The sequence below is a fragment of the Somniosus microcephalus genome, unplaced genomic scaffold (assembly GCF_052327205.1).
Source record: "Somniosus microcephalus isolate GS21.2 unplaced genomic scaffold, FLI_Smic_1.0 unresolved_chr1, whole genome shotgun sequence".
NCBI lineage: Eukaryota > Metazoa > Chordata > Chondrichthyes > Squaliformes > Somniosidae > Somniosus > Somniosus microcephalus.
The window spans coordinates 171,026,294-171,049,737 of NW_028225179.1; the positions used below are offsets into that span (position 1 = coordinate 171,026,294).

Sequence of the window (23,444 nt, forward strand, 5' to 3'; positions counted from 1 at the left end):
TTCAGAGGGACAAATTTACTCCCGAGGTAGGCCTCCGCCCGCAGAGTGTTTCCACTGTTTGTTCAGAGGGACAAATTTACTCCCGAGGTAGGCCTCCGCCCGCAGAGTGTTTCCATTGTTTGTTCAGAGGGACAAATTTACTCCCGAGGTAGGCCTCCGCCCGCAGATTGTTCCCTTGTTTGTTCAGAGGGACAAATTTACTCCCGAGGTAGGCCTCCGCCCGCAGAGTGTTTCCATTGTTTGTTCAGAGGGACAAATTTACTCCCGAGGTAGGCCTCCACCGCAGAGTGTTCCCATTGTTTGTTCAGAGGGACAAATTTACTCCCGAGGTAGGCCTCCACCGCAGAGTGTTCCCATTGTTTGTTCAGAGGGACAAATTTACTCCCGAGGTAGGCCTCCGCCCGCAGATTGTTCCCATTGTTTGTTCAGAGGGACAAATTTACTCCTGAGGTAGGCCTCCGCCCGCAGATTGTTCCCTTGTTTGTTCAGAGGGACAAATTTACTCCCGAGGTAGGCCTCCGCCCGCAGATTGTTCCCATTGTTTGTTCAGAGGGACAAATTTACTCCTGAGGTAGGCCTCCGCCCGCAGAGTGTTCCCATTGTTTGTTCAGAGGGACAAATTTACTCCCGAGGTAGGCCTCCGCCCGCAGATTGTTCCCATTGTTTGTTCAGAGGGACAAATTTACTCCTGAGGTAGGCCTCCGCCCGCAGATTGTTCCCTTGTTTGTTCAGAGGGACAAATTTACTCCCGAGGTAGGCCTCCGCCCGCAGATTGTTTCCACTGTTTGTTCAGAGGGACAAATTTACTCCCGAGGTAGGCCTCCGCCCGCAGAGTGTTCCCACTGTTTGTTCAGAGGGACAAATTTACTCCCGAGGTAGGCCTCCGCCCGCAGATTGTTCCCTTGTTTGTTCAGAGGGACAAATTTACTCCCGAGGTAGGCCTCCGCCCGCAGAGTGTTTCCACTGTTTGTTCAGAGGGACAAATTTACTCCCGAGGTAGGCCTCCGCCCGCAGAGTGTTTCCATTGTTTGTTCAGAGGGACAAATTTACTCCCGAGGTAGGCCTCCGCCCGCAGATTGTTCCCTTGTTTGTTCAGAGGGACAAATTTACTCCCGAGGTAGGCCTCCGCCCGCAGATTGTTTCCACTGTTTGTTCAGAGGGACAAATTTACTCCCGAGGTAGGCCTCCGCCCGCAGATTGTTCCCTTGTTTGTTCAGAGGGGACAAATTTACTCCCGAGGTAGGCCTCCGCCCGCAGATTGTTCCCTTGTTTGTACAGAGGGACAAATTTACTCCCGAGGTAGGCCTCCGCCCGCAGATTGTTCCCTTGTTTGTTCAGAGGGGACAAATTTACTCCCGAGGTAGGCCTCCGCCCGCAGATTGTTCCCTTGTTTGTACAGAGGGACAAATTTACTCCCGAGGTAGGCCTCCGCCCGCAGATTGTTCCCTTGTTTGTTCAGAGGGACAAATTTACTCCCGAGGTAGGCCTCCGCCCGCAGAGTGTTCCCATTGTTTGTTCAGAGGGACAAATTTACTCCCGAGGTAGGCCTCCGCCCGCAGAGTGTTCCCACTGTTTGTTCAGAGGGACAAATTTACTCCCGAGGTAGGCCTCCGCCCGCAGAGTGTTCCCATTGTTTGTTCAGAGGGACAAATTTACTCCCGAGGTAGGCCTCCGCCCGCAGATTGTTCCCTTGTTTGTTCAGAGGGACAAATTTACTCCCGAGGTAGGCCTCCGCCCGCAGATTGTTCCCTTGTTTGTTCAGAGGGACAAATTTACTCCCGAGGTAGGCCTCCACCCGCAGAGTGTTTCCACTGTTTGTTCAGAGGGACAAATTTACTCCCAAGGTAGGCCTCCGCCCGCAGAGTGTTCCCATTGTTTGTTCAGAGGGACAAATTTACTCCCGAGGTAGGCCTCCGCCCGCAGAGTGTTCCCACTGTTTGTTCAGAGGGACAAATTTACTCCCGAGGTAGGCCTCCGCCCGCAGAGTGTTTCCATTGTTTGTTCAGAGGGACAAATTTACTCCCGAGGTAGGCCTCCGCCCGCAGAGTGTTCCCATTGTTTGTTCAGAGGGGACAAATTTACTCCCGAGGTAGGCCTCCGCCCGCAGATTGTTCCCTTGTTTGTTCAGAGGGACAAATTTACTCCCGAGGTAGGCCTCCGCCCGCAGAGTGTTTCCATTGTTTGTTCAGAGGGACAAATTTACTCCCGAGGTAGGCCTCCGCCCGCAGAGTGTTCCCATTGTTTGTTCAGAGGGACAAATTTACTCCCGAGGTAGGCCTCCGCCCGCAGATTGTTCCCTTGTTTGTTCAGAGGGACAAATTTACTCCCGAGGTAGGCCTCCGCCCGCAGAGTGTTCCCATTGTTTGTTCAGAGGGACAAATTTACTCCCGAGGTAGGCCTCCGCCCGCAGATTGTTCCCATTGTTTGTTCAGAGGGACAAATTTACTCCCGCGGTAGGCCTCCGCCCGCAGAGTGTTTCCACTGTTTGTTCAGAGGGACAAATTTACTCCCGAGGTAGGCCTCCGCCCGCAGATTGTTCCCATTGTTTGTTCAGAGGGACAAATTTACTCCCGAGGTAGGCCTCCGCCCGCAGAGTGTTTCCATTGTTTGTTCAGAGGGACAAATTTACTCCCGAGGTAGGCCTCCGCCCGCAGAGTGTTTCCACTGTTTGTTCAGAGGGACAAATTTACTCCCGAGGTAGGCCTCCGCCCGCAGAGTGTTTCCATTGTTTGTTCAGAGGGACAAATTTACTCCCGAGGTAGGCCTCCGCCCGCAGAGTGTTTCCATTGTTTGTTCAGAGGGACAAATTTACTCCCGAGGTAGGCCTCCGCCCGCAGAGTGTTCCCACTGTTTGTTCAGAGGGACAAATTTACTCCCGAGGTAGGCCTCCGCCCGCAGAGTGTTTCCACTGTTTGTTCAGAGGGACAAATTTACTCCCGAGGTAGGCCTCCGCCCGCAGAGTGTTCCCATTGTTTGTTCAGAGGGACAAATTTACTCCCGAGGTAGGCCTCCGCCCGCAGAGTGTTCCCATTGTTTGTTCAGAGGGACAAATTTACTCCCGAGGTAGGCCTCCACCGCAGAGTGTTCCCATTGTTTGTTCAGAGGGACAAATTTACTCCCGAGGTAGGCCTCCGCCCGCAGAGTGTTTCCACTGTTTGTTCAGAGGGACAAATTTACTCCCGAGGTAGGCCTCCGCCCGCAGAGTGTTTCCACTGTTTGTTCAGAGGGACAAATTTACTCCCGAGGTAGGCCTCCGCCCGCAGAGTGTTCCCATTGTTTGTTCAGAGGGACAAATTTACTCCCGAGGTAGGCCTCCGCCCGCAGAGTGTTTCCATTGTTTGTTCAGAGGGACAAATTTACTCCCGAGGTAGGCCTCCGCCCGCAGAGTGTTCCCATTGTTTGTTCAGAGGGACAAATTTACTCCCGAGGTAGGCCTCCGCCCGCAGAGTGTGTCCATTGTTTGTTCAGAGGGACAAATTTACTCCCGAGGTAGGCCTCCGCCCGCAGATTGTTCCCATTGTTTGTTCAGAGGGACAAATTTACTCCCGAGGTAGGCCTCCGCCCGCAGAGTGTTCCCATTGTTTGTTCAGAGGGACAAATTTACTCCCGAGGTAGGCCTCCGCCCGCAGAGTGTTCCCATTGTTTGTTCAGAGGGACAAATTTACTCCCGAGGTAGGCCTCCGCCCGCAGAGTGTTCCCATTGTTTGTTCAGAGGGACAAATTTACTCCCGAGGTAGGCCTCCGCCCGCAGAGTGTTTCCATTGTTTGTTCAGAGGGACAAATTTACTCCCGAGGTAGGCCTCCGCCCGCAGAGTGTTCCCATTGTTTGTTCAGAGGGACAAATTTACTCCCGAGGTAGGCCTCCGCCCGCAGAGTGTTTCCACTGTTTGTTCAGAGGGACAAATTTACTCCCGAGGTAGGCCTCCGCCCGCAGAGTGTTTCCACTGTTTGTTCAGAGGGACAAATTTACTCCCGAGGTAGGCCTCCGCCCGCAGAGTGTTCCCATTGTTTGTTCAGAGGGACAAATTTACTCCCGAGGTAGGCCTCCGCCCGCAGAGTGTTTCCATTGTTTGTTCAGAGGGACAAATTTACTCCCGAGGTAGGCCTCCGCCCGCAGAGTGTTTCCATTGTTTGTTCAGAGGGACAAATTTACTCCCGAGGTAGGCCTCCGCCCGCAGAGTGTTTCCACTGTTTGTTCAGAGGGACAAATTTACTCCCGAGGTAGGCCTCCGCCCGCAGAGTGTTTCCATTGTTTGTTCAGAGGGACAAATTTACTCCCGAGGTAGGCCTCCGCCCGCAGAGTGTTCCCATTGTTTGTTCAGAGGGACAAATTTACTCCCGAGGTAGGCCTCCGCCCACAGAGTGTTCCCATTGTTTGTTCAGAGGGACAAATTTACTCCCGAGGTAGGCCTCCGCCCGCAGAGTGTTTCCACTGTTTGTTCAGAGGGACAAATTTACTCCCGAGGTAGGCCTCCGCCCGCAGAGTGTTCCCATTGTTTGTTCAGAGGGACAAATTTACTCCCGAGGTAGGCCTCCGCCCGCAGAGTGTTTCCACTGTTTGTTCAGAGGGACAAATTTACTCCCGAGGTAGGCCTCCGCCCGCAGAGTGTTTCCACTGTTTGTTCAGAGGGACAAATTTACTCCCGAGGTAGGCCTCCGCCCGCAGAGTGTTCCCACTGTTTGTTCAGAGGGACAAATTTACTCCCGAGGTAGGCCTCCGCCCGCAGAGTGTTTCCACTGTTTGTTCAGAGGGACAAATTTACTCCCGAGGTAGGCCTCCGCCCGCAGAGTGTTCCCATTGTTTGTTCAGAGGGACAAATTTACTCCCGAGGTAGGCCTCCGCCCGCAGATTGTTTCCATTGTTTGTTCAGAGGGACAAATTTACTCCCGAGGTAGGCCTCCGCCCGCAGAGTGTTTCCATTGTTTGTTCAGATTGACAAATTTACTCCCGAGGTAGGCCTCCACCCGCAGAGTGTTCCCATTGTTTGTTCAGATTGACAAATTTACTCCCGAGGTAGGCCTCCGCCCGCAGAGTGTTTCCACTGTTTGTTCAGAGGGACAAATTTACTCCCGAGGTAGGCCTCCGCCCGCAGTGTGTTCCCATTGTTTGTTCAGAGGGACAAATTTACTCCCGAGGTAGGCCTCCGCCCGCAGAGTGTTCCCATTGTTTGTTCAGAGGGACAAATTTACTCCCGAGGTAGGCCTCCGCCCGCAGATTGTTCCCATTGTTTGTTCAGAGGGACAAATTTACTCCCGAGGTAGGCCTCCGCCCGCAGAGTGTTTCCATTGTTTGTTCAGAGGGACAAATTTACTCCCGAGGTAGGCCTCCGCCCGCAGAGTGTTCCCATTGTTTGTTCAGAGGGACAAATTTACTCCCGAGGTAGGCCTCCGCCCGCAGAGTGTTCCCATTGTTTGTTCAGAGGGGACAAATTTACTCCCGAGGTAGGCCTCCGCCCACAGAGTGTTTCCACTGTTTGTTCAGAGGGACAAATTTACTCCCGAGGTAGGCCTCCGCCCGCAGAGTGTTTCCATTGTTTGTTCAGAGGGACAAATTTACTCCCGAGGTAGGCCTCCGCCCGCAGAGTGTTCCCATTGTTTGTTCAGAGGGACAAATTTACTCCCGAGGTAGGCCTCCACCGCAGAGCGTTTCCACTGTTTGTTCAGAGGGACAAATTTACTCCCGAGGTAGGCCTCCGCCCGCAGAGTGTTTCCACTGTTTGTTCAGAGGGACAAATTTACTCCCGAGGTAGGCCTCCGCCCGCAGAGTGTTCCCATTGTTTGTTCAGAGGGACAAATTTACTCCCGAGGTAGGCCTCCACCGCAGAGCGTTTCCACTGTTTGTTCAGAGGGACAAATTTACTCCCGAGGTAGGCCTCCGCCCGCAGAGTGTTCCCATTGTTTGTTCAGAGGGGTCTAATTTACTCCCGAGGTAGGCCTCCACCCGCAGAGTGTTCCCATTGTTTGTTCAGAGGGGTCTAATTTACTCCCGAGGTAGGCCTCCGCCCGCAGAGTGTTCCCATTGTTTGTTCAGAGGGACAAATTTACTCCCGAGGTAGGCCTCCACCGCAGAGTGTTTCCACTGTTTGTTCAGAGGGACAAATTTACTCCCGAGGTAGGCCTCCGCCCACAGAGTGTTTCCACTGTTTGTTCAGAGGGACAAATTTACTCCTGAGGTAGGCCTCCGCCCGCAGAGTGTTCCCAATGTTTGTACATAGGGGACAAATGTCGGCCAATTCGAAGTATTACGGGTAAGGTTAGATCCATTTATTTAACTACAATTTGGTTAGATTGCATAATTTACTCCCACAAACTGTTGCAGAAGCACTCGATAAATTAATACAATAGATAATATTATTTTTGACAAATTGAGTTTAGTGTTTGTGGAGTGAACAGGAAACTGGGAAGTTGGGAAGAGCTAAGGCTGGATATTAACAGTAATGGGCAGTGAGCAGGAGGTTGGGATTAGACTAGATGGGATATTAACAGTAATGGGCAGTAAGGTTGGGATTAGACTAGATGGGATATTAACAGTAATGGGCAGTGAGCAGGAGGTTGGGATTAGACTAGGTGGGATATTAACAGTAATGGGCAGTGAGCAGGAGGTTGGGATTAGACTAGGTGGGATATTAACAGTAATGGGTAGTGAGCAGGAGGTTGGGATTAGACTAGGTGGGATATTAACGGTAATGGGCAGTGAGCAGGAGGTTGGGATTAGACTAGGTGGGATATTAACAGTAATGGGCAGTGAGCAGGAGGTTGGGATTAGACTAGGTGGGGTATTAACAGTAATGGGTAGTGAGCAGGAGGTTGGGATTAGACTAGGTGGGATATTAACTGTAATGGGCAGTGAGCAGGAGGTTGGGATTAGACTAGGTGGGATATTAACAGTAATAGGCAGTGAGCAGGAGGTTGGGATTAGACTAGGTGGGATATTAACAGTAATGGGTAGTGAGCAGGAGGTTGGGATTAGACTAGGTGGGATAGTAACAGTAATGGGTAGTGAGCAGGAGGTTGGGATTAGACGAGGTGGGGTATTAACAGTAATGGGTAGTGAGCAGGAGGTTGGGATTAGACTAGGTGGGGTATTAACGGTAATGGGCAGTGAGCAGGAGGTTGGGATTAGACTAGGTGGGATATTAACAGTAATGGGCAGTGAGCAGGAGGTTGGGATTAGACTAGGTAGGATATTAACAGTAATGGGCAGTGAGCAGGAGGTTGGGATTAGACTAGGTGGGATATTAACGGTAATGGGCAGTGAGCAGGAGGTTGGGATTAGACTAGGTGGGATATTAACAGTAATGGGCAGTGAGCAGGAGGTTGGGATTAGACTAGGTGGGATATTAACGGTAATGGGTAGTGAGCAGGAGGTTGGGATTAGACTAGGTGGGATATTAACAGTAATGGGCAGTGAGCAGGAGGTTGGGATTAGACTAGGTGGGATATTAACGGTAATGGGCAGTGAGCAGGAGGTTGGGATTAGACTCGGTGGGATATTAACAGTAATGGGCAGTGAGCAGGAGGTTGGGATTAGACTAGGTAGGATATTAACAGTAATGGGCAGTGAGCAGGAGGTTGGGATTAGACTAGGTGGGATATTAACTGTAATGGGCAGTGAGCAGGAGGTTGAGATTAGACTAGGTGGGATATTAACGGTAATGGGCAGTGAGCAGGAGGTTGGGATTAGACCAGGTGGGATATTAACGGTAATGGGTAGTGAGCAGGAGGTTGGGATTAGACTAGGTGGGATATTAACAGTAATGGGCAGTGAGCAGGAGGTTGGGATTAGACTAGGTGGGATATTAACGGTAATGGGCAGTGAGCAGGAGGTTGGGATTAGACTAGGTGGGATATTAACAGTAATGGGCAGTGAGCAGGAGGTTGGGATTAGACTAGGTGGGATATTAACAGTAATGGGCAGTGAGCAGGAGGTTGGGATTAGACCAGGTGGGATATTAACGGTAATGGGCAGTGAGCAGGAGGTTGGGATTAGACTAGGTGGGATATTAACAGTAATGGGCAGTGAGCAGGAGGTTGGGATTAGACTCGGTGGGATATTAACAGTAATGGGCAGTGAGCAGGAGGTTGGGATTAGACTAGGTGGGATATTAACAGTAATGGGTAGTGAGCAGGAGGTTGGGATTAGACTAGGTAGGATATTAACAGTAATGGGCAGTGAGCAGGAGGTTGGGATTAGACTAGGTGGGATATTAACAGTAATGGGCAGTGAGCAGGAGGTTGGGATTAGACTAGGTAGGATATTAACAGTAATGGGCAGTGAGCAGGAGGTTGGGATTAGACTAGGTGGGATATTAACTGTAATGGGCAGTGAGCAGGAGGTTGGGATTAGACTAGGTGGGATATTAACAGTAATGGGCAGTGAGCAGGAGGTTGAGATTAGACTAGGTGGGATATTAACTGTAATGGGCAGTGAGCAGGAGGTTGAGATTAGACTAGGTGGGATATTAACGGTAATGGGCAGTGAGCAGGAGGTTGGGATTAGACTAGGTGGGATATTAACAGTAATGGGTAGTGAGCAGGAGGTTGGGATTAGACTAGGTGGGATATTAACAGTAATGGGTAGTGAGCAGGAGGTTGGGATTAGACTAGGTGGGATATTAACAGTAATGGGTAGTGAGCAGGAGGTTGGGATTAGACTAGGTGGGATATTAACTGTAATGGGCAGTGAGCAGGAGGTTGAGATTAGACTAGGTGGGATATTAACTGTAATGGGCAGTGAGCAGGAGGTTGAGATTAGACTAGGTGGGATATTAACGGTAATGGGCAGTGAGCAGGAGGTTGGGATTAGACCAGGTGGGATATTAACGGTAATGGGTAGTGAGCAGGAGGTTGGGATTAGACTTGGTGGGATATTAACAGTAATGGGTAGTGAGCAGGAGGTTGGGATTATACCAGGTGGGATATTAACAGTAATGGGCAGTGAGCAGGAGGTTGGGATTAGACTCAGTGGGATATTAACAGTAATGGGCAGTGAGCAGGAGGTTGGGATTAGACTAGGTAGGATATTAACAGTAATGGGCAGTGAGCAGGAGGTTGGGATTAGACTAGGTGGGATATTAACTGTAATGGGCAGTGAGCAGGAGGTTGAGATTAGACTAGGTGGGATATTAACAGTAATGGGCAGTGAGCAGGAGGTTGGGATTAGACTAGGTAGGATATTAACAGTAATGGGCAGTGAGCAGGAGGTTGGGATTAGACCAGGTGGGATATTAACGGTAGTGGGTAGTGAGCAGGAGGTTGGGATTAGACTAGGTGGGATATTAACAGTAATGGGTAGTGAGCAGGAGGTTGGGATTAGACCAGGTGGGATATTAACGGTAATGGGAAGTGAGCAGGAGGTTGGGATTAGACTAGGTGGGATATTAACAGTAATGGGCAGTGAGCAGGAGGTTGGGAATTAGATTCCGTGACTGAGGGAGGAGAAAGCACTATCTAAGGAGGGAGCGCTCTGACTTTTCCATCCACATAGTTGTTTCTGGTTATAAACATTTTTTGTCCTGTTTGAGTTTTATGCATTTTCATCATTTGAGCTCCGGTGTTTTTTACATACCATTTGTTTAGCCCACAAGGGATTTTTTTTTGTGTCATCGAACCTTTCCCCAATTTACTATGAAGTAGTTTCCTGGTCACTCAGCTTATTGCCTTCCCTCTAACTCCTGTCTATTGTCTCCGGTCTCTCCTTTTCCCAGTCCCAATAAAACAGTTTCCCTTTTGCTTTCCATCCACTCAGGAGTTATACCGAACCATGCCCTTGTCCTTTGTGCAGGTACTGACAGATCCACTGGGTATTTTCACCTCTTCGGATCATTGTTTCAGATTCACAATATTTACAGTTTTATTAATTCCTTCCCTATTTTTCAGGTTCATGTTCTGTAACATTATATGATTCTAAGATGTGTTGTTTCAACTATTCTCAGTGGCAGTGAATAAAGTAAATGCGATGTTGGCATTTATTAACATTTGAGCCAAAATAGTCAGATAATCCCGCTACTTTATCAATCATTGGTGTGACCGCACTGAGAATACTGTGTACAGTTCTGATTGCCTCTGTACAATGGTTATCACAGCTAATGAAGACAGCAACTAGTGATTGAGAGGGTGGAGGGATTGGATTAGGAGGAGCTAGTGTGTAAATTGGGCCTGTTCTCACTGGATTAGAGAAGTTTGAGAGGCGGTATGTTCGCTGTTTCACTTTGTCCGGTGTAGTATAAACAGAGGACACGGCCTGTTCTCACTGGATTAGAGAAGTTTGAGAGGTGATATAATCACTGTTTCACTTTGTCCGGTGTAGTATAAACAGAGGACACGGCCTGTTCTCACTGGATTAGAGAAGTTTGAGAGGTGATATAATCACTGTTTCACTTTGTCCGGTGTAGTATAAACAGAGGACACGGCCTGTTCTCACTGGATTAGAGAAGTTTGAGAGGTGATATAATCGCTGTTTCACTTTGTCCAGTGTAGTATAAACAGAGGACACGGCCTGTTCTCACTGGATTAGAGAAGTTTGAGAGGTGATATAATCGCTGTTTCACTTTGTCCAGTGTAGTATAAACAGAGGACACGGCCTGTTCTCACTGGATTAGAGAAGTTTGAGAGGTGATATAATCGCTGTTTCACTTTGTCCAGTGTAGTATAAACAGAGGACACGGCCTGTTCTCACTGGATTAGAGAAGTTTGAGAGGTGATATAATCACTGTTTCACTTTGTCCGGTGTAGTATAAACAGAGGACACGGCCTGTTCTCACTGGATTAGAGAAGTTTGAGAGGTGATATAATCACTGTTTCACTTTGTCCGGTGTAGTATAAACAGAGGACACGGCCTGTTCTCACTGGATTAGAGAAGTTTGAGAGGTGATATAATCACTGTTTCACTTTGTCCAGTGTAGTATAAACAGAGGACACAGCCTGTTCTCACTGGATTAGAGAAGTTTGAGAGGTGATATAATCACTGTTTCACTTTGTCCAGTGTAGTATAAACAGAGGACACGGCCTGTTCTCACTGGATTAGAGAAGTTTGAGAGGTGATATAATCGCTGTTTCACTTTGTCCAGTGTAGTATAAACAGAGGACACAGCCTGTTCTCACTGGATTAGAGAAGTTTGAGAGGTGATATAATCACTGTTTCACTTTGTCCAGTGTAGTATAAACAGAGGACACGGCCTGTTCTCACTGGATTAGAGAAGTTTGAGAGGTGATATAATCGCTGTTTCACTTTGTCCGGTGTAGTATAAACAGAGGACACGGCCTGTTCTCACTGGATTAGAGAAGTTTGAGAGGTGATATAATCACTGTTTCACTTTGTCCGGTGTAGTATAAACAGAGGACACGGCCTGTTCTCACTGGATTAGAGAAGTTTGAGAGGTGAGATAATCACTGTTTCACTTTGTCCGGTGTAGTATAAACAGAGGACACGGCCTGTTCTCACTGGATTAGAGAAGTTTGAGAGGTGATATAATCACTGTTTCACTTTGTCCAGTGTAGTATAAACAGAGGACACGGCCTGTTCTCACTGGATTAGAGAAGTTTGAGAGGTGATATAATCACTGTTTCACTTTGTCCGGTGTAGTATAAACAGAGGACACGGCCTGTTCTCACTGGATTAGAGAAGTTTGAGAGGTGATATAATCACTGTTTCACTTTGTCCAGTGTAGTATAAACAGAGGACACGGCCTGTTCTCACTGGATTAGAGAAGTTTGAGAGGTGATATAATCGCTGTTTCACTTTGTCCGGTGTAGTATAAACAGAGGACACGGCCTGTTCTCACTGGATTAGAGAAGTTTGAGAGGTGATATAATCACTGTTTCACTTTGTCCGGTGTAGTATAAACAGAGGACACGGCCTGTTCTCACTGGATTAGAGAAGTTTGAGAGGTGATATAATCACTGTTTCACTTTGTCCGGTGTAGTATAAACAGAGGACACGGCCTGTTCTCACTGGATTAGAGAAGTTTGAGAGGTGATATAATCACTGTTTCACTTTGTCCAGTGTAGTATAAACAGAGGACACGGCCTGTTCTCACTGGATTAGAGAAGTTTGAGAGGTGATATAATCACTGTTTCACTTTGTCCGGTGTAGTATAAACAGAGGACACGGCCTGTTCTCACTGGATTAGAGAAGTTTGAGAGGCGGTATGTTCGCTGTTTCACTTTGTCCGGTGTAGTATAAACAGAGGACACGGCCTGTTCTCACTGGATTAGAGAAGTTTGAGAGGTGATATAATCACTGTTTCACTTTGTCCGGTGTAGTATAAACAGAGGACACGGCCTGTTCTCACTGGATTAGAGAAGTTTGAGAGGCGGTATGTTCCCTGTTTCACTTTGTCCGGTGTAGTATAAACAGAGGACACGGCCTGTTCTCACTGGATTAGAGAAGTTTGAGAGGTGATATAATCACTGTTTCACTTTGTCCAGTGTAGTATAAACAGAGGACACGGCCTGTTCTCACTGGATTAGAGAAGTTTGAGAGGTGATATAATCACTGTTTCACTTTGTCCGGTGTAGTATAAACAGAGGACACGGCCTGTTCTCACTGGATTAGAGAAGTTTGAGAGGTGATATAATCGCTGTTTCACTTTGTCCGGTGTAGTATAAACAGAGGACACGGCCTGTTCTCACTGGATTAGAGAAGTTTGAGAGGTGATATAATCGCTGTTTCACTTTGTCCGGTGTAGTATAAACAGAGGACACGGCCTGTTCTCACTGGATTAGAGAAGTTTGAGAGGCGGTATGTTCGCTGTTTCACTTTGTCCGGTGTAGTATAAACAGAGGACACGGCCTGTTCTCACTGGATTAGAGAAGTTTGAGAGGTGATATAATCACTGTTTCACTTTGTCCGGTGTAACATAAACAGAGGACACGGCCTGTTCTCACTGGATTAGAGAAGTTTGAGAGGCGGTATGTTCCCTGTTTCACTTTGTCCAGTGTAGTATAAACAGAGGACACGGCCTGTGCTTGGAGGGTAAATTGAAAACTAGTCTGTGGAAACAATATTTCAATGAGCGACTGGTCAATCTGGGGGGGGACAGGCTCCCTAGGGAGATGGTGGAAGCTGTTAATATTGATTCATTAAACAGCAAATTAGATAGATTTGTTTCAGAAAATCTCATTTTGGGGTGAAGTATGAGTAATTTGAAATATGAGATGTGGTAAGTGTAACATGCTTGAGGGGAACAGGTGACCTTTGACCTCTGGTTCCCAAAGCTCTCCACCACTGGGGTTTTCCTCACCTCATGTCTGGGTCTGTTGTAGACCAATCGATAGAGATCGATTAGTCAACAACTCCATTATCATTGTAGCATTCTATTATCAGGGTGTCAGGAGGGGAATTACATAGACCTTGATCTTTTTTCAATCGAGTAATTCTTGTTCCTATGACAGCGCTGAACAGAATATCCTGTGACGTAGAATAATCTAAACTCATTCTGTGTCCCTCCCACTTACATGATACTCTTGTCCACTGAAATGGTCCCCGCCTGTTAACCAGAGATCAAGTCCCTCCACACCCTCTTCAACTGCCTGTTCCAGTCTGTCCCGGTAGAATTTCGTCAACTGGAACAGCTGGTAATCGTCGCACTTTGTCAAGAACTTATTGATTGTTGAGTTCAGATCTGTGAACACAAAGAACCACATTAACAAACACCTCCTGAAAACCCACCTACATCGCATGTGTTTCATTCCTCAATCTAGTCAATTCTGTGTGCAAATTTCTCAAACACGACTTATCGACAGCTTATCGGATCCAGCCACCCCGATCATCCCCTGTATCAGTAAATGTTCACTAAGGATACGTTCATAGAAACATAGAAGATAGGAGCAGGAGTAGGCCATTCGGCCCCTCGAGCCAGCTCCGCCATTTAATGAGATCATGGCTGATCATCCAAATTGAGTACCCTGTCCCTGCTTTCGCCCCATAATAATCTGCCGCCTTGTTTTTGCCACCAAAGTGGATAACCTCACATTTATCCACATTATACTGCACCTGCCATGCTTCTGCCCAATCACCCAACCTGTCCAAATCAAACTAGAGTTTCTCGGCATCCTCCTCACAGCACACACGCCCACCCAGCTTTGTGTCGTCTGCAAACTTGGAGATATTACATCTAGTTCCCTCACCTAGATCATTAATATATACTGTGAATAGCTGGGGTCCGAGGACCGATCCCTGGGGTACCCCACTAGTCACTGCCTGCCACTCAGAAAAAGACCCGTTTATTCCAACTCTTTGCTTCCTGTCTGCCAACCAGTTCTCTATCCAAGACAGTACCTTACCCCCAATCCCATGTGCTTTAACTTTACACACTAATCTCTTATACGGGACCTTATCGAAAGCCTTCTGAAAGTCCAAATACATCACATCCACTGGTTCTCCCTTATCTATTCTACCAGTTACATCCTCAGAAAATTCCAGTATATTTGTCAAGCATGATGTACCTTTTGGAAATCCATGTTGACTTTGTCCGATCCTGTCACTGCTTTCCAAGTGCTCTGCTATTACATCTTTTATAATGGACTCTAGCATATTCCCCACTACCGATGTCAGGCTTACCGGTCTATAATTCCCCGTTTTCTCTCTGCCACCTTTTTTGAATAGTGGGGTTATATTAGCTACCCTCCAATCCATGGGAACTGTTCCTGAGTCTATAGAATTTTGGAAGATGACCAGCAATGCATTTACTATTTCTAGGGCCATTTCCTTAAGGACCCTAGGATGTAGATTATCAGGCCCTGGGGTTTTATCGGCCTTCAATCCCATCAATTTCCCGAACACCATTTCCCTACAAATACTGGTACGATAGCAAAATACTGCGGATGTTGGAAATCCGAAATAACAACAGAAAATGCTGGAAAAACTCAGGTCAGGCAACATCCGTGGACAGAAATTTAAGTTGACGTTTCGGGTCGAACCCTTCTTCAAAACTGGAAAGAAAAGATAGATCGGAGGCAGGGCTGCGATCGGACAAATGAATAAAAGAAACAAAAGAAGTAAAAAAGAGACAATAAAAGGTATTAGAAGCTAGACGAGATGGTAATAGGCTGAGATTGGGTGTAAAGTGTACTGGCAGGGCAAGAGATAGCTGCCAGGTGTGAGAGAGAAACAAAAAAAGGGGGAGGGGGGAAAAGGATTGGAAAAATTAAAAGAAAAAATGAAATAGGGGCCGAGGTTATGATCTGAAATTGTTGAACTCGATATTGAGTCCGGAAGGCTGCAGAGTGCCTAATCGGAAGATGAGGTGCTGTTCCTCGAGTTTACGTTGAGCTTCCGTGGAACAATACAAGAGGCCAAGGACGGTGAGGTCCGAGTGGGAATGGAGTGGTGAATTAAAATGACAGGCGACCGGAAGCTCGGGGTCACCCTTACGGACTGAATGGAGGTGTTCCGCAAAGCGGTCACCCAATCTGCGTTTGGTCTCCAGTGCAGAGGAGACCGCATCGTGAGCAGCGAATAAAGTATACTAGATTGCAAGAAGTACAAGTAAATCGCTGTTTCACCTGGAAGGGGTGTTTGGGGCCCTGGACAGTGGGAAGGGGGGAGGTATAGGGGCAGGTGTTACATCTCCTCTGCTTGCACGGGAAGATGCCAGGCAAAGGGGAAGGGCTGTTTGGGGTGATAGAGGAGTGGACTGGGGTGTTTGACACTACCGTGATTGACACTGCCCTCGACCGTGTCAGTTCTATCTCCCACACTTCTGCCCTCACCCCTGCCCCTCCCTCCCGGAACCACGATAGGGTTCCCCTTGTCCTCACCAGCCTCCACATTCAACGGATCATCCTCCAGCATTTCCGCTACCTCCAAAGTGATCCCACCACCAAATGTATCTTCCTCTCCCCTCCCCTTTCAGCATTCCGCAGGGTCCGCTCCCTCCGAGACACCCTAGTCCACTCCTCTATCACCCCAAACAGCCCTTTCCCTTCGCCTGGCACCTTCCCGTGCAAGCGCAGGAGATGTAACACCTGCCCCTATACCTCCCCCCTTCCCACTGTCCAGGGCCCCAAACACCCCTTCCAGGTGAAACAGCGATTTACTTGTACTTCTCGCAATCTAGTATACTGTATTCGCTGCTCACGATGCGGTCTCCTCTACACTGGGGAGACCAAACGCAGATTGGGTGACCGCTTTGCGGAACACCTCCGTTCAGTCCGTAAGGGTGACCCCGAGCTTCCGGTCGCCTGTCATTTTAATTCACCGCTCCATTCCCACTCGGACCTCACCGTCCTTGGCCTCTTGTATTGTTCAACGTAAACTCGAGGAACAGCGCCGCATCTTCCGATTAGGCACTCTGCAGCCTTCCGGACTCAATATCGAGTTCAACAATTTCAGATCATAACCTCGGCCCCTATTTCATTTTTTCTTGTAATTTTTCCACTCCTTCCCCTCCCCCCCTTTCGATTTGTTTCTCTCTCACACCTGGCAGCTATCTCTTGCCCTGCCAGTACACTTTACACCCAATCTCAGCCTATTACCATCTCGTCTAGCTTCTAATACCTTTTATTGTCTCTTTTTTACTTCTTTTGTTTCTTTTATTCTTTTGTCTGATCGCAGCCCTGCCTCCGATCTATCTTTTCTTTCCAGTTTTGAAGAAGGGTTCGATCGAAACGTCAACTCAAATTTCTGTCCATGGATGTTGCCTGACCTGCTGAGTTTTTCCAGCATTTTTTGTTGATATTTCCCTACAAATACTGATTTCATTCAGTTCCTCCCTCTCATTAGACCCTATGTTCCCCGACATTTCTGGGAGGTTATTTGTGTCCTCCTTTGTGAAGACAGAACCAAATTATGTATTTCATAGGTCAGCCATTTCTTTGTTCCCCATTATAAATTCCTCTCATTCTGACTGCAAGGGACCTACGCTTTTCACCAATCTTTTTCTCTTCACATATCTATAGAAGCTTTTACAGTCAGTTTTCATGGTCCCTGCAAGCTTACTCTCATATTCTATTTTCCCCCTCTTAATTAAATCGCTCTGTCCACGTTTTGAATGAAGAATGAAGTAGTTGACTCAGACTAGGGTCCTGAATTTAAATAAAGGATGGTCTGAGGCGCGAGTTGGGTAGGATTGATTGGGGAATGTCACTCAAAGGGTTGATGGCGGATAGGCAATGGCAAACATTCAAAGACCTCATGGATGAACTACAGAATGTGCTCATCCCAGTTTGGCATGAAAATAAAACAAAAAAGGTGACTCAACCGTGGCTCACAAGGGAAATAAGGGATAGCATAAGATCCAAGGAGAGGACATATTAATTGGCCTGAAAAAGCAGTAAACTTGAGGATTGGGAGCAGTTTAGGATTCAACAAAGGAGGACAAAGGGATTAATTAAGAAGGGGACAATAGAATAGGAGTGTAAATTTGCAGGGAACATAAAAACTAACTGTAAAAGCTTTTATAGATGTGAAGAGAAAAAGACTGGTGAAGTCAAGCGTAGGTCCCCTGCAGTCAGAATCAGGGGAATTTATAATGGGGAACAAAGAAATGGCAGACCAATTAAATACATACTTTGGTTCTGTCTTCACAAAGGAGGACACAAATAACCTCCCAGATATGTCAGGGAACATAGGATCTGATGAAAGGGAGGAACTGAAAGAAATCAGTATTTGTCGGGAAATGGTGTTAGGGAAATTGAAGGCCGATAAATCCCTAGGGCCTGATGATCTACATCCTAGGGTACTTAAGGAAGTGGCCCTAGAAATAGTAGATGCATTGCTGGTCATCTTCCAACATTTGATGGAATCTGGAATGGTACCCATGGATTGGAGGGTAGCTAATGTTACCCCACTATTCAAAAAAGGTGGTAGAGAGAAAACGGGGAATTTCAGACCGGTAAGCCTGACATCGGTAGTGGGGAAAATGCTAGAGTCCATTATAAAAGATGCAACAGCAGAGCACTTGGAAAACAGTGACAGGATCGGACAAAGTAAGCATGGATTTACAAAAGGTAAATCGTGCTTGACTAATCTACTGGAATTTTTTTGAGGGTGTAACTGGTAAAATAGATAAGGGAGAACCAGTGGATGTGGTGTACTTGAACTTTCAGAAGGCTTTCGATAAGGTCCTGCATGAGAGATTGGCGTGTAAAGTTAAGGCACATGGGATTGGGGCAAGGTATTGACTTGGATAGAGAACTGGTTGGCAGACAGAAAGCGAAGAGTTGGAATAAACGGGTCTTTTTCCGAGTGGCAGGCAGTGACGAGTGGGGTACCGCAGGGATCGGTCCTTGGACCCCAGCTAGTCACAATATATATTAATGATCTAGACAAGGGAACTAGATGTAATATCTCCAAATTTGCAGACGGCACAAAGCTGGGTGGGCGTGTGTGCTGTGAGGAGGATGCCGAGAAACTCCAGGATGATTTGGACAGGTTGGTTGATAGGGCAGAAGCATGGCAGATGCAATGTAACGTTAATAAATGTGAGGTTATCCACTTTGGTGGCAAAAACAGGAAGGCAGATTATTATCTGAATGGCAATAGATTGGGAGAAGGGGAAGTGCAATGAGACCTGGGTGTCCTTGTGCACCAGTCGCTGAAGGTAAGTATGCAGGTGCAGCAGGCGGTTAAGAAGGCAAATGGTATGTTGGCCTTCATAGCAAAAGGGTTTGAGTACAGGAACAAGGATGTCTTGCTGCAGTTGTACAGGGCCTTGGTGAGACCGCACCTTGAGTATTGTGTGCAGTTTTGGTCGCCTTATCTGAGGAAGGATGTTCTTGCCATGGAAGGAGTTCTGCGAAGATTCACCAGGGTGATACCTGGGATGGCAGGATTGACGTATGAGGAGAGATTGGGTCGATTGGGCTTATACTCGCTGGAGTTTAGAAGAATGAGAGGGGATCTCATTGAAACTTATCAAATTCTGACAGGACTGGACAGACTAGATGCAGGAAGGATGTTCCCGATGGTCAGGGAGTCCAGAACCAGTGGTCACAGTCTAAGGGTAAGGGGTAGGCCATTTAGAACTGAGATGAGGAGGAATTTCTTCACCCAGAGAGTGGTGAACCTGTGGAATTCTCTACCACAGAAGGCAGTAGAGGCCAATTCATTAAATATATTCAAGAAGGAGTTGGATATATTTCTTAAGGCTAAAGGGATCAAGGGATATGGGGAGAAGGCAGGGACAGGGTACTGAATTTGGACGATCAGCCATGATCTCATCGAATGGCAGAGCAGGCTCAAGGGGCCGAATGGCCTACTCCTGCTCCTATCTTCTAGGTTTCTATGTTTGCCGAATCCTGAACTGCTCCCAATCCTCAGGTTTGCTGCTTTTTCTGGCCAATTTATATGTGCTCTCCTTGGATCTTATGCTATCCCTAATTTCCCTTGTTAGCCACGTTTGAGTCACCTTTATTGTTTATTTTTATGCCAAACCGGGATGAACAAATCCTGTTGTTCATCCATGCGATCTTTAAATGTTTGCCATTGCCTATCCACAGTCAACCCTTTGAGTAACGTTCCCCAATCCATCCTAGCCAACTCGCGCCTCATACCATCGTAGTTTCCTATTTAAATTTAGGACCCTAGGATCTGAGACAAATCCTTCACTCTCCATCTTAATGAAGCATTCTATCATATTATGATAGCTCCACCCCAAGGGGCCTCGCACAATAAGATTGCTAATTAATCCTCTCATTACATAATACCCAGTCTAAGATGGCCTGATCTCTCGTTGGTTCCTCGACACATTGTTCCAGGAAACCATCCCGTATACACTCCAGGAATTCCTCCTCCACAGTATTGTTACGAATTTGGTTAGCCTAATCTATATGTAGATTAAAGTCACTCATGATAACTGCTGTGCCCTTAATGCACGCATCTCTAATTTCCCACTTAATGCCATCCCCAACCTCAGCATTACTGTTTGGGGGTCTGTCTACAGCTTCCACTAACGTTTTCTGCCCCTTGGTATTTCTCAGCTCTACCCATACAGATTCCACATCATCAGAGCTAATATCCTTCCATATTATTGTGTTAGTCTCCTCTTTAACCAGCAATGCTACCCCACCTCCTTTTCTTTTTTGCCTGTATTTCCTGAATACTGAATACCCCTGGATGTTGAATTCCCAGCCTTGTCACCCTGGAGACATGTCCCCATAATCCCAATTATATCATATCCGTTTACATCTATTTGTGCAGCTAATTCATCCACCTTATTACGAATGCTCCTCGCATTAAGACACAAAGCCTTCAGGCTTGTTTTTTATAAACACTCTTCGACCTTTTAGAATTATTATTTACTGTGGCCATGTTTGATTTAAACCCTTGATTTCTCTGACTGCCACTTTTGTTTTTCTCCTTCCTGTCTTTTGCTTCTATCCTTGCTTCCCTTTCCTCTGTCTCCCTGCACAGTTTCCCCCACATATTCCAGGAGTTTGCTCACAACACAGTCCTCTCTCTATCTCATCTCCACTGCTCGATAGCCTGCAAAACCCACCACAATGTGCTATTCCCCTTCCTATTCCTTAGCTGTATACATATAGATTCTATCTCATCTCCACTGCTCGATAGCCTGCAAAACCCACCACACAATGTGCTATTCCCCTTCCTATTCCTTAGCTGTATACATATAGATTCTATCTTAAAATAACTCCAGGGTCACACAGAAACATAGAAGATAGGAGCAGGAGTAGGCCATTTGGCCCCTCGAGCCTGCTCCGCCATTCAATGAGATCATGGCTGATCATCCAAATTCAGTACCCTGTCCCTGCCTTCTCCCCATATCCCTTGATCCCTTTAGCCTCAAGAAATATATCCAACTCTTTCTTGAATATATTTAATGAACTGGCCTCCACCGCCCTCTGTGGCAGAGAATTCCACAGGTTCACCACTCTGGGTGAAGAAGTTCCTCCTCATCTAATTCCTAAATGGCTTACCCCTTATCCTTAAACTGTGACCCCTGGTTCTGGACTCCCCGGCCATCATAAACATCCTTCCTGCATCTAGTCTGTCCAGGCCTGACAGAATTTTATAGGTTTCAATGAGATCCCCTCTCAATCTTCTAAACTCCAGTGAGTATAAACCCAATCGACACAATCTCTCCTCATACGTCATTCCTGCCATCCCAGGTATCAGCCTGGTGAATCTTCGCTGCACTCCCTCCATGGCAAGAACGTCCTTCCTCAAGTAAGGTGACCAAAACTGCACACAATACTCAAGATGTGGTCTCACCAAGGCCCTGTACAACTGCAGCAAGACATCCTTGTTCTTGTACTCGAACCCTCTCGCTACGAAGGCCAACATACCATTTGCCTTCTTAACCGCCTGCTGCACCTGCATGCTTACCTTCAGCGACTGGTGCACAATAACACCCAGGTCTCTTTGCACTTCCCCTTCTCCAGCGCGACATAGAAATCTTTAGTAATACTGGCATCCGCAAATATATTTTCACTCTCCTCAAAATGTTATAATCAGGATCGTTTCGCTCCGAGTTCCGTTCAAACCCAAGTCCTGTCTCATAGTTAATCGATCACAGCACCCAGGAGGATAAAGGCAGAAGGTGAATGGGAACACCACCGGCTCCCATTTCCCCTGCAAGTCACACACCGACCTGACTTGGTCATATATCGCCGTTCGTCACCATCGCTGGGTCAACATCATGGAAATCCGTACCCAAGTGTTCCTGTTTCAACAGTTTGAGTCATTCTGCACTCTTCTTAAATCCGGATATTCCCCATCCTCCAGTCATATCAGCTGATACCCTCCCACTGCACCATTCACCCTCCCACTACACCATTCACCTTTTCTGTAAATCCATTGTTGTTGGTCGGTTCAGATCACGGCCGTCCTTTCCTCTCCGACTGAACTCACTCTAGTGCCCCAAGATCGTGAACCTTACCACCCAGCTCCAGCCCTGCAGCCGCACAATGACCAGCCTCATATTACCCTCCTTAAGCAGCCCAGTGCGAAACAATCCGGACATCAACAGCTTGAGGCCTGGTTTCGTAGTTTAATGCCCAAGTCTTAATAGTCCCTCTATAAACGTATTTCTGTCCAGTGTTATTGGTTCTGACCATGGCTATTTTCTGCTCCCCTTTGCTTCCCTGAGACGGTCCCATACGTTTCAGGATGTTCTTCCCTCTGGCACCAGGGAGGTAACTAATCATACCTGACCTGCTCAGGGCTACAGAAGAGTCTGTCCACCTTACAGTCCCCAATACCAGGTATCTATTGGGCAGTTCCAGTACAGGGGCTTCCTCCACCTGTGACTGCGATGTCCCTCTAGATGGTCACTCACTCCCCTCTATTTACTCAGTCTCTGCCCTGTTCCCTCGACCTGAGAGAGCTGCAGGTTCAGGCAATAGATCTGGACCTTTTGTCGGGGCAGAAATTGTATTTTACAGAGTTTTGTGAGCCTACCTGTGTCCATTCTCTTTCGTGTTGAAGATGTTGGATCTTCTCCCCTGTTTGGACCTTCAGCCATGGTGGTGACAGGCGTTCCCAGGTTCTGATGCTCTGTAACAAATATAATACTAATGGAGGGTTCGAGGGAAATATTAAAATGAGAAAAAGAACGTTGCCTTGTTAACATGATATCAAGTCCCTCCTCCCCCATCAGTACAGCAGCTGGTATCTCTGGGATCTCAGAAAACACCATCAATATACAACTGGTGAATGTGACTGCGGTTTTACAATCATAATTCTCCATTCGTGTGTGAGCCCGCGCACGTGCGGCCATTGAAACTATCAATCAGCGGCCTTTCCTTTCCCCACTGTGGAAATGTAAAAGCGATTCAGTTAATTCAGTACCAGTTTGAGACTTTGTAAAATTCAGCACGTTGCTGTTTCACTAACGCTGCCACTAGTCCAATAAACACACAAAAGCAACAGAGGGGCAGGGAGAATGTGTGAGAAATGATTAGTGGTAACATAATAGGGAACACTAACGCCTTTTATAAATATAAATAGTGAAAGAATAGTCCAAGGAAAGGTGGGGCCGATTCAGGACCAAAAAGGCAACCATCTTGTGGAAGCAGAGGACATGGCTAAGGTACTAAATTAACACTTTGCCTCCGTATTCACTAAAGGAGAGGATGCTGCCAATCGTACAGTAAAGGAGGAGGTGTTAGAGAAATTGGACAGGATATAAATCGATTAGGACGATGTACTAAATTGGTCGGCAGGGCTCAAAGTAGAAATGTCACCCACTCTGCCACAATCTTCCAATCCTTGGATATGGGAAAGGTGCCAGAGGACGGGAGGGCTGCAAACGTTACTTCCCTGTTCAAAAAAGGAGAGCGCGATGAACCAAATAACTACAGGCCACTCAGCTCAACATCGGTGTTATTTCCGAAACACAATTAACCGTCACTTGGAAGAACATGGGTTTATTAGCGACAGACAAAATGGATTTTATTTAAAGGCAAATCAAACCTGGCTGACTTGAATGAGCCAATGGATGAAATAGGAGAGGGTTGATGAAGGTAGTGCAGTTGATGTT

At 47.2% G+C, this 23,444-nt stretch overlaps 1 protein-coding gene across 2 annotated transcripts in view; it reads right to left on the reverse strand.

Annotated features, from left to right (window-relative positions):
• LOC147096561 (NACHT, LRR and PYD domains-containing protein 3-like) overlaps positions 1–23,444 on the reverse strand; it is a 254,802-nt gene that overhangs the window by 43,921 nt on the left and 187,437 nt on the right. For both annotated transcript variants that reach the window (XM_085975366.1, XM_085975367.1), the window contains 2 exons: positions 22,364–22,459; positions 13,459–13,625 (listed from right to left, as the gene is read on the reverse strand). In XM_085975366.1, the coding sequence (XP_085831492.1) occupies positions 13,459–13,625; positions 22,364–22,427 (231 nt within the window). In that variant the 5' untranslated portion in view covers positions 22,428–22,459. The remainder of the gene's footprint in view (positions 1–13,458; positions 13,626–22,363; positions 22,460–23,444) is intronic.